Source organism: Apteryx mantelli, chromosome 11, assembly GCF_036417845.1.
Source record: "Apteryx mantelli isolate bAptMan1 chromosome 11, bAptMan1.hap1, whole genome shotgun sequence".
NCBI classification, from domain to species: Eukaryota; Metazoa; Chordata; class Aves; order Apterygiformes; family Apterygidae; genus Apteryx; species Apteryx mantelli.
Genome location: NC_089988.1, coordinates 2,033,336 through 2,043,848, shown reverse-complemented (window position 1 = coordinate 2,043,848; position 10,513 = coordinate 2,033,336). Strand labels below are relative to the sequence as shown.

The window sequence follows — 10,513 nt, the reverse complement described above, 5'->3', positions numbered from 1 at the left end:
GGCCGCCGCTGCCGGAGCGAGGGCGCGTGCCTCGCTGGGAGCCTTGCTGCGTCCCTGCTCTCGGCCCGCGCATCTGCCCCCGGCCCGGGGGCTCCGAGCCCGCGGCCCCGCAGCCCGCCGGGGCGCAGCCCCGCAGCAGCTGTCCCGGGCCGCGGCCACTGGCCGGCGCTTGGCTCCTCTGCCCCCGCGCGAGGCGGGGCCGTGTCCGTGGGGCCGTGCCCGTGCCGGGCCGCGTCCCGTCCCCGCCGCAGCATGAAGAGGCTCTTCGGGCTCTTCAGCAAGGGGCAGGGGCCGCCGCCGTCGCCGTCCGGCGGCGCTTCCCTGCCCTGCGTTGGCGCTGCCTCCGAGCTCCGCGAGAAGGAGCTGGGCAAGCTGCACCGCGCGGCTGCCAGTGGTGACCTGGCGCGGGTGCGGCGGCCGTGGTGGCTGCGGAGACTCGGCATCAACAGGCGGGACAAGGCGAAGCGGTGAGGGGGGCGGCGCCGCGCGCGCCTTCGCCCGCCCGGCCGGGCTCTGGGCCGCGCCGCGAGCGTGGGGGGAAGCGCGAGGGGCGGCTGCAAGGGCCGGGCTGCGGCGGCGGTGGCGGCGGCTGCGTCTGTGGCTGCAGCGCGGCCCCGCAGCAGCGGGCGGAGGGGGCGGCGGTGGCGCAGCTGGGAGGCTCCAGCGGGCCCTTGCTGCGAGCAGAGAGGTCTCCTTGCCTGGTGGCAGCCCGCGAGGCTCGGCTCGGCTCGGCTGAGGAGGGCGAAACGAGGGGCAGGTTTTGTGAGCGGCTTCTCCCGCAGCGTCACCTGTACTGCGTGCGTGGCAGCAGCCCTTCGGAGGTGGTCGCGTGTTCCTTCGTAGCCGCATCGGCTGCGGTGGTTTGATTGGAGATGCTGGGCAGTTTGAAGGGCCGCCTTTCTTCCAGGCGCGGCGCGGCAGGGCAGGGCAGGGCCCTTCCTGGAAGGGAGGGCGGAAGGAAGGGAGGGAGTGCCGTTTTCTTCAGCTGGCGAGGGCTGTTGGAAAGGCAGCTCTGCTGCCTTGGAGAGGGCTTCCTCCGTGGTTGAGCTTGTAGGAGAAGGGTAGCTACAACTGCCGGCAAGACAGAGCGCTGCTTTGTTGCTGTGGGCATGGCAGTGTTGTGGGGGAAGGTTTCTGCTGGCTGGTTTGCTAGGTGTTACCGAGGGCGCTTTGGAGTGAGCGTGTCCTCGCGTTTGCTGCAGTAGTGAGCTCGGGGAAAGGACAGAAGGCACGAATTCCCGAAAAGCACAGCACAAAGCTGATGCGATGGTGTTCTAAAAGCCACCTCCTTAGCCTCTGGCACGCTGTTGTCACGTGAGCGATGCTGGCGAAAGCTAGAGGGTCCCTTGCCGTAGGCTTAAGGTGGCCAAGGCTTGGTCGTCCTTGCTGGGCTGTGTGTGTCGTGCTGTTGGAGGCAGTGGCCAGTTGCCTGGGCAGAGGCGTGGAGGGCAGCAGTTTCCCACCGGAAGCCTGAGGCTGTGTGGGAAGAGTCCTGTGGCTGGGCGCAGGAATCCATTTGCAGGGAACGAGGCGGGGAGCTGAGTGACCGTCGTCTTCATAAATGGGTGCTGGGGTGGGGTGGGGTGGGGTGGGGGGCATTTTTCCTAGCCCGCCCCAGGCTTTGGGTGTGCAACTGCTGTCATGGCTGAAGGAATGAGAAACTTTTTCTAAGTTTGTTTTTTGGAACCGGAAACGGGTGGCCCTACCCACGTGCCATAGGCAGGAGCGGTGTTTTCAGCTGTGTGCGTGTCTGTCGGTGTTAACGTCGTATATTTAAATTTTAGGACCCCTCTGCATCTTGCTTGCGCTAACGGGCATTCGGAGGTTGTTTCCTATTTAGTAGGAAACAAGTGCAAGCTGGATCCTCGTGACAATTTCAAGAGATCGCCGCTGATGAAGGTACGTGGAGTATGTGATGCTGCTGTAGGTAGGGCTTATAAGTTATGCACTGAGCGATCCCTCCCTTGGGTGATTCTTGACCTAGGTGTGGGTGGCGATTGTGTCGTGCTTGGTGCCGAATAGGCGCCTAACGTTACCTAATCTTTGAACGCGTTATTGTTTTCCGAGGTTGGCAAGCTGTGGGAGTTGTGGCAGAGGGAAACATAGTTGCTGGAAAGGTTTCCTTTTTTCCTGTGTTGTTTCCAGGCAGTACAGTGCCAGCAAGAAGAATGCGTTGCTATTCTGCTAGCACACGGTGCCGACCCTAATCTGGCTGATGTTAACGGCAGCACTGCCCTTCACCTCGCTGCCATTGCTCCTAACACCTCTCTAGCAGGGCAGTTACTGGAGCACAATGCCCGTATTGATGCACGGAATGAGGTAAGCGCAGAGTTTGGGTAAGGCCGCTCTTGGAAAGAAAAGGTTGCTTCACTTCTCTGTGTTTTTCTAACTGAGGGGATTTATGCTTTCAGATGGGATACACTCCCCTTGCTCTTGCTGTGTCCGAACATCACGAAGAGATGGTGGAGTTCCTGCTTAAAAAGGGAGCTGACGTGCACGCTCGAGATCAGTCTGAAAGGTGAAGGGCTTGTCCAAACAGGGCGTGGGTCTCCTGAGTATTCTTAAAGCTTGACTGATGAGAGGCGTGGGCGTGAGCCTCTAAAAGGCCTAAGTAAGTAGCCACACGGAAGCAGTTGCTTCTGCGTGACTTTGGAAAAGTGATCTGCGCTTGGCTGCTGTTGCGCCTCACTGGCTGGCTTCTGCCTTCAGGACTGCCAGAAAGCATTGTGTCTGGTCGCCGCAAGGCAGGGGAGTTGCTGCTAGTTCTCCAGCATTGCTGCTGGGCAGGAGCAGGTTTTTAGAACCCAGGCATGGTTGGTAGGTAAGTGTTGTCTCACGGGCAGCGTTGTCTCTCTGTCCTGACACTTGCTTTGACAACGGGCACACGTTGAAACGAGAGAGGTTCCAGCTGGATGTGAGGAGAACCTTGCTGGCTGCGAGGACAGTGACGCGTCGGAACGGGTTGCCCGAGGAGGTTGTGCAGCCTCCCTCCTTGGCAGCTTTGAAGAACCGACCGAGTAAAGCCGTGAGCAACCCGGTCCGGCCTCGTAGCTGAGCGTGCTTTGGGGAGGTGTTAGGCGGAGAGACCTCCTGAGGCCCCTTCTGACCTGAGTTCTCCTGTGCTTCCGTGTAGTTGGCTCTGCTTTCCTTCTGCCTGTGGGAAAGGGGGAAGTAATTGTTTTGGGAGCAAATAGGGCTGCAAATAATGCCAGTGAGATGTCTGTATCGGCCGATAGATTTCCTGTCGTCTTTTGGATGCTCTAGGACCCCTCTTATGCTTGCTGCTTCTGCTGGGGACATGAGCATGATAGAAGTTCTTCTTCGCTATGGTGCTGATCTTTCCCAGGAAGACGTTCTTGGATGGACAGCGGAGGATTGCGCTAGAACTTCTGGACGTGCTCGGTAGGTGCTTTGGGTCACCGTTAGAGTTGCTAAGTTGTCCGAACGTCCGTGTTGGTTTATGGGCATGCTTGGTAACAGCAGCAAGGTTTAATGGTGTGTGGAGACCTTTGTTGCAGCTGGGCAAAAAGGACTCTTCTGGTACGTATTGTTCCCGTGTCAGGTGCGAATTGGGAAATTGTCCTCAACTTCCACCCAAATGCTCCGTTAGGTTTCACGTTTGTGGTGCTGAGCTCGCATCAAATTGCTCGCAATGCAAAGTCTGAAAATCAGTGTGTTTCCTTTCTTTCTGTATACAGTGTTAGTCAACACCTGGTAGACTCTGCAGTCAGGGAAAAGGCGGGAGAAGCTTCTGCAGGCGGTGCAAAGGGCGTGCCAGCGCTTAGCACGCCTCCCAGAGCAGGAGCTGCTGGCTTTGCATTGGGTGCCTGCGCTCTGGCCAGCGGAGGTAGGATCCTTAACCGTGGAGGAGCTGATGAGGAAAATCCCTACGGCCTTTTCTTTTGGTGGCTTGTGTTGTTGAAGCTTACCGTGTTCACCACTGACTTCAGTGGAGGTCTCGGATGGAGTAGCGCACACAGTTTTGTAAAATGCGCTTCTGTGTTGCCGACTGGACACGTGTCTTGCAAGGCCGTGAGGGCGCTTCTATAATTAGCGTGTTAGCCGTCCGTTCGGAGGGTTGTTGCCTATTGCATCCCCCATGTTTATAGATGGGGGCTTTCCTTTTTTCTTTAAAAAAAAAAAAGAAAAAAAAAAGGAAAGAAAAGAAAAAGAAAAAAAATTACAAATACTGTGCAGTACCTGGCATTTTCAACCACAGGTTGGTGGAGGGGGACGGGACAAAGAGAGAATGAGAGAGAGAGAGAACAATCTCTGCCTGTGGCGTATGCTTGCATGTGTGGTATGAAGAGTTCAGCAGTTGAGTCATTTCTTATCCTGTTCAGCCCGCGCCAGCATTTGCTAACTGTCTGCTCACATAGCATCTTGGCGCCATGCTAGTTTTTCAGTTAGGAATGTTAGAAGGAAATATGAGGACAGTGTTGAATTTGCTTGCTTACTTAGTTTGGGGGGGGGAGAATTCAGTATGATGAGAAAAATCAGTGGTTTGGGGCATACTTTTGTTCGTGCTGTCTCGCCTGAATGTTCCACTCCAGTGTGGCCTGTAGAACTGTCCGTGTTGCACGCTTGTAGGCATTGTTGACATTGGAAGGTCTGACATGCTAAGAATTAATCATGTCAATTAATATTTGAACAGTGAGAGACAACGTTTCCCACGGATACTTTGTAAGGTGAGACTTGAACAATACCTTTTCCCAAATCCTTTAACCTGCCTAAAAAGAGGAAAGATTGGAGAGACAGGGTCCTTCTTGCCTTTGCTTTTCAAGAATGTTGGAGGAAGAGGAGAGTGATGACAGCTGTCCTGCTTCTGAGGAAGAAAACCACAGTTCAGCTGCCAAGGTAAAGTGCCTCAACAGGCAACGCTTGCCATGGGACGACTCATTTGCAGGAAAGACCTGTCTGGACTTCAGTCTCCAGGCAGGTGGTTTTCTCCTGCAGAGCGGTCTCCTGCCTGCCACCCTTTCTGCTGCTGTGAGCTGTTTCCTCAAAGACTTGTAGCCGTGGCAGAGCATGCAGCAGCCTTGTGGTCGGGGGGGTGAAAGAGCAGTAGGTGACAAGATAAATGGCCACGTGGTTTTCTTCCTGTGAGTCAGATCTCGAGACCATAAAAGTTGATCAGCTCCTGGGTTGCCTATTCTTTTGTCCTCCAGAGCTTGCTCTTTGTTTCCAGTGACTTTGGCAATAGAATTCTGACTGATATGGAGGAAGGGCGTTTATTGTTCAAAATCTGCTGAAATGCTTCATCCCCTGGCTCTCCTTTCCTCCTTGTCAGGTTCCTCAAGTGTGCTTGGCGGGGAGTTGCTCAAGCGGGTCTTTTTTTCTCATGCCGGATGCGGATGACATTCCAGGCTTGCATGTGATCTCACGCTGCCTGTTTCAACTCTGTGGGGGGTTTTTTTGTTTTTTTTGTTTTTTTTTTCCCCAGTTGCGGTGTATGGCGTTGGGACTGCGCTGTGATGAAGACTGCAAGTGTGGTGCTGGAACCCAGGCTGTACTGCTGGAGATGCAGGCATGTTTGATTTTTAAGCTGGTTCCGGTTTTTTTTCAGTGACCTTTGAGAGATTGTCGCAAATGTTGCTGCAGTAGCTCTTCAGAGACATAGTAAGATGTGATTGTGGTTTGAAGAGTGAAAGCGAGGAAAGAGAAGGAGGTTTGACTAAGGTTGTTTGAGAAGCAGGCAGCTGTTGGTTTTCCTTGGCGCAAAGGAGGGGGAAAGGGTGCGTGCGCTCCTGGATGTTGTAACGTAGGTGAAGCCAGGGTCAGCCTGTGTGCAGGCAGTGCTTCTCAGGAGCTTTGCAGAAGCAGAGCCGGGCGTTTGTGACGTTAGATATTGCTGTCTACTCAAAGACGTTCCCGAGGAAAAACTGCAGGCCTGGTAGAAGAGAAGTGAGAACGTTTCCCTGTGTGGGTACAGAGGAGAGAAGTACTTTGCAAGGTGTCGCCTGCCTGTGCAGAGGCTGCTTGTTTCTGTTCTTTCCAACGCTTTTGGCTGGCCTCTTTTAGGAAGAATCACCTGAACGTCAGGGAGAGGAGGCTACTGGTGGTCCTCAAGTTGCGGATGCTGCAGAATCCCCTGCTGGTGTGAGAGGTGAGTTAATAAACATTGATCCGCTTTGTTTCTCTGCTAGTTGTGCCGAGTCAATGACCGGAAATGGTGATCTGCTTGTGAGACGGTACGGCACCCCCTTTTGCCCTTGCCAGCAAATGCCAGGGGGGAAGGTTGAGGGTAGCGAGTGTCAGTTGAGGGAGCTGTTTTGTGGTAGTGCTAGGTAAGGAGCGTTGTTTCCTGGTGACTTGCTGCGCGTGTGAGGATGTTTTGGCTAGCGCTTTGAGGGTTCCTCCTCTACCGTGCAAAGTGCTCGTGAGTGCCAAACTCTGGAGCCCTAGTTTGGAGGGGAGATGCCCCCGAAACCTCCCTACTCCGTGACTCCGGCCTGCCTGAGCCTGGTTTGCATGCTACCCGACCATCTGTTGGGCATTTGTTGTAGCCGTGTGAGCTGCCGTGCTGGGCTTGGGCATCTTCTGCTGCAGAGAAGGCCACGGGAAGTGGCGAGAACACGGCGGTGCGGCTGGGGCTGAACAACACGGCTTTGTTTTTCCTCTGTAGTTGAACTGTTCTCCGTCTCTTGGCTGCAGGGCTTGCCTGATGGAGGAGAACAGCAGAGTGAAAGAAGGACTCATGGCATGTCGTTTCTTACTTCCTTTGTAGGTGTTACGTCAGCAGCAGGAGTGGAGCGGGAGGAAGACAGCGACTCTCCCTGGGACTCCGAGGTGCTTTCAGTGAGGAGCGCAGCAGGGTCCCCGTGGGGGGGAGCGCTCGGGAGCTTGCTTTGGACATGGGCCCCATCAGTGGCCCTTCCAAGGCCCCAAGGCCCCAGGGCCCAGGACACAGCGCGGGCCGTCATGCAGCTACAGGATTTGAGGGATGCTGCTGAGGAAAGAAGCCATCTCTCGGGCACCCAACAGGACAAGAAGAGTTACTTTGCCTTGGAAATGCCTGTTAGTTATTCTCGTGCACTTGCAGTGACTGGCCCCACACCACACTCCTTTTTCCTTTCCGAAATGCAGGTGTGGGCAGCAAGCAGCACGACACCCACGCATGATGACCCCAGCGCTGGGGGGCTTCTGCCACGTCAGCATGAGCAGGACACAAAAGGCATCTCCGGGAGTCACTGTGGCCCTCGCCACCTCCCGCCCAGGTCCAGGAGAGCTGCAGAGCTCCTCCAAGCCCTCCCCGCACACTCCCCCAGACAGCTGGGTGCTGCCTGGCACAAAGCCTTCCTGGCGGTGGGCGAGGGGAGGGAGCTGCTGGCGCCCAGCTCTGGGCTCCAGGGAACAGGCCAGGGCTTGGAGCGGGGAGCTGGCAGCAGGCTCCCGCGAGGCTGCTGCTGGCAGCGCAGCCCCAGCCTGGTCCTTGCCCTGGGGACGTGTGCTGGTGGGAAGGGCCTGGCCGGGAGGGAGCCACGTGCCTGGGGAGGCAGCAGCAGCATTGCCCAGCTCGGTGCAGGAGGGCAGAGCAGGGGCTGCTCTTGCGCTGACTTCAGGAAGGCGCCACGCTGTCTCCCGCAAGGTCTTTCTATTGTTTTTATTATTTCTTTTTTTAGGGAAAGCTGATTGAGTGTTTTCTACCGTAACTGTTTGCCCTCTCGCGAGTATGTTGTTGAGTAAAGAATGCTCTGTGGTGCCAGCTGTTTTTCCCAGGGGTAGGGGGGGGCCTTCTTCAACAAACGGTGCTTTGACAGAGGTCTCCTGCTGTCGTTTCTTTTGTGGCTGTGCCATTCAGAGCACTCCACTCTATGCTGTTTTCATTCTTTCCCTCTTGCCTGTGGGGTAGTGCTTGAAAGCGCACAGTGCACCAGCTTAGTTGACTTCCAGTGCAAGGTTGCAACACGTGTTTAGTCTGCTCTTCCGTGTGTTGTGAGATATGTGGTGCATCTCTTGGATTTTCAGCTGTGATAAGGACTGAGATGAGAAATACAAGCTTAACCGTGGAAATGAGAATTATCATGAGAACTCAATCTCAGCTGAAGAGCTATATAGGAGGCTTTGCTGAGCTTCTTAATGCTTGTGTAAACTCAGCCAACGCTGTGGCTTTCTTGGCTCTATTTGGCTTTGGATTCTGTAGCACACGGGTGCACAGTTTGAAAGCGGACATCCCTAAAAAGGCACTTGGGAGTTTGGAAAGGGAGGAATTGGCTGGCTGATTGGTTGTGTGTACAAAATATCCTTCTTGCACTTTTATGCGTGAGCAAGACTTTTGTCATTGTGTGCTAGTCGAGCAGTCTGTCCTTACCTGCTCCAATCCGGCTTGGAAAGGACTAGCAAAACAAGGGTTTACTGAAGCCTGCAGAGTAATGCTACAATCTGAGGGAAAAGGGTGGTTTCTGAATTTTGTGAACCCAGCCTCAAGCAAGAAGGAGGTGCTATTGCAGATCAGAGTATTTTATGCTAATAGGCCCATGGTTTCTTTAAGCAGACTTGGATGCCAGCAGCCCTTTTGCAGCGAGTCAGACGCCCAGCGTGGACTTCTGATTGCCTGAACTCCCGTGTAGTGACGTCCATTTGCCCTTGTGTTGTCAGCTCCGTTCCCTTTGAAGCTCACCACCTTCAAGTTCTTCCAGGCTCCTGTGTTAGGTGCCTTAGTGTGGAGAATGCCTGCTGCGGTGAGGTTAAAGCTCAGTGTTGTGAGGGCTGCAGCCTGATGTGGGAGAGGAGGCTCTTGCTGTTCTTGTGTTCGTTCCTCAGCCGTTTCCTTGTGTTTGCTAGCGCTCATGTTTTCTGTCAGCTTCCTCTCTTGCACCTGTCAGCACTGATATGAAAACAGATTGAAACAACCCTGCCCTTCCAAATTAGGACTCTGAAAGGAAAAAAAAATCCCAGGCTGCTGTTGCTAACTGAGCAGCAAACTGAGGAAGCCAGTGATCCGGTGCTCCGAAGCACTCCTGCTGTTTCCAAGCTGTAGCTTGACAGGCTTTGCAAGGCCTTGTTTCAGCTGACTGCTGCGCGCAGGTGGTTGTGCTGAGGACTTTGTCTCCTGAGCCCTTTCCCCTGTACCTGTGCTTTTTGCAGGAATGGCGAGAGGGGTCCTTGCTGCATTGGAGGAAGGCAAACCAGAGGAGATGATGAGCAGTGCTGTCAACCTCAGGGTCACCTGTGAGCGCATCCACAGGCTAAAGGAGCTTGGCTGGCTGAAGGGTGAGGTAAAACTTGCTGCAGCGCAGTGGTGTTCTCCACCAGTATATATTGAAAAATACCCCTTGAGGGTGTATGTGAGTTTCCTTTTCCCAATTCGTTGCTGACCCCCCCTCCCACTGCAGATCTCCGAAGTATCTGTGTTCAGGTTCTGTTTTTCAGCCTCGAAGGGCACAGTATTTCTGAAAGCACCTGTCCTTCTTGTCTGGTGCTGCTTCCTGGAGTTAGTCCTACTCAAGTCCAGATTGACTGGAGTGGGTGACAAGTGTTCCTAGCAAACTCTGAAGCGGTAACCATGCGCTAAAGTCTGGGAAGAGAAGCTGCGCCTGGAGTTCTCTCAGGCAGCTGCCTGCTGCAGGGTGGCCAGCAGAGAAGTGTTGGTGTACTTTTCCTTTGGTAAAGCAGTGTTGCATTTCTCACCTCAAGCTTTCTTTTTGTTATACAGATCACCAATCGCTACGTGAATCTTGTGGTGTAAAGAAAGAAGAAGGAAGGCTAGCCAGTGGTTCATGCTTTGGGTACTTTGTTCTATCGCAAACTAATTTGTGGGGGCTCTGGAGCAGTAGGAAGATGGAGGGGAGGAGTGTACGTCTTCCAAGAGGACCGCATCTTAGTGCCCATTCTCTTGAGAACGCCCTGGGCACTGGTGGTGAGTCAAACTGGCTTTCTTTAGAGTTGGGTGAGGAGCACCAGCAAGTAAGGATAGTCCATTTTGGTTTTATTGTGTGCAGCCCAAGGTTGTGCTGTGTCTCCTTTAACCAGTGTATCTTAATAACGGGTCAGAAAGAAGGCCAGGAAATGTTTTGATGCAATGGGACCAAAAGGCAGCCAGCTTTGTGAAGCTTTGCTGTAAGTAACTGCTGAGTCAGTGCTTTTCTGCTTTGACTCAGCAGAAGGATTTGTCAGGTTCTCTCTGTTTAATGCAGGATTAGATGTTGTTGCTTTTCTCTTAGTAGATGCAGACCGTCAATCTTTGTGATTGACTTGCTGCAAGTTGGAGGGAGTGGGACCCGAGTTATTGATCTCGTGTGGCATTGTGCCCTCCGTGCGGGGTCTTGGATGCCGGGGTTCTGCCACCTTCCCAGTATATTCAGAGCCACAACTTTGCTGTCAAATCCATGGTAGCCTCTGGCACAAATGTGCTAACTTTACAGAGCAATCAGTAAAGCTAGGCTTTTGAGCAGAGGGAAGAATGTCAAGGAAGTGCTTCCTAGTAGCAGCCTGAGTGTAAGAGGAAGCGTGCTATCCATGGGAGGCATTGCGTTCTTCCAAGAGCTTTGTAACTGCTCCTGGCCCCCGCTCT

At 54.1% G+C, this 10,513-nt stretch overlaps 1 protein-coding gene across 1 annotated transcript; it reads left to right on the top strand.

Annotated features, from left to right (window-relative positions):
* Positions 1–252: 252 nt before the first annotated feature.
* On the top strand, positions 253–2,340 carry LOC136992944 (ankyrin repeat domain-containing protein 7-like). Its single transcript, XM_067302962.1, has 3 exons — positions 253–467; positions 1,785–1,899; positions 2,146–2,340. Exons 1-3 carry the CDS (start codon positions 253–255, stop codon positions 2,338–2,340), a joined length of 525 nt encoding a protein of 174 aa, XP_067159063.1.
* The last annotated feature ends 8,173 nt before the right edge of the window (positions 2,341–10,513 follow it).

What these genes read in the sequence shown, in the direction of transcription:
- LOC136992944 (XM_067302962.1), top strand. Translation starts at nt 253, where the DNA reads ATGAAGAGGCTCTTCGGGCTCTTCAGCAAGGGGCAGGGGCCGCCGCCG. An exon ending in AGGCGGGACAAGGCGAAGCG is followed by an intron (nt 468 to 1,784) that starts GTGAGGGGGGCG and finishes TTTAAATTTTAG; the next exon opens with GACCCCTCTGCATCTTGCTT. An exon ending in AGAGATCGCCGCTGATGAAG is followed by an intron (nt 1,900 to 2,145) that starts GTACGTGGAGTA and finishes TGTTGTTTCCAG; the next exon opens with GCAGTACAGTGCCAGCAAGA.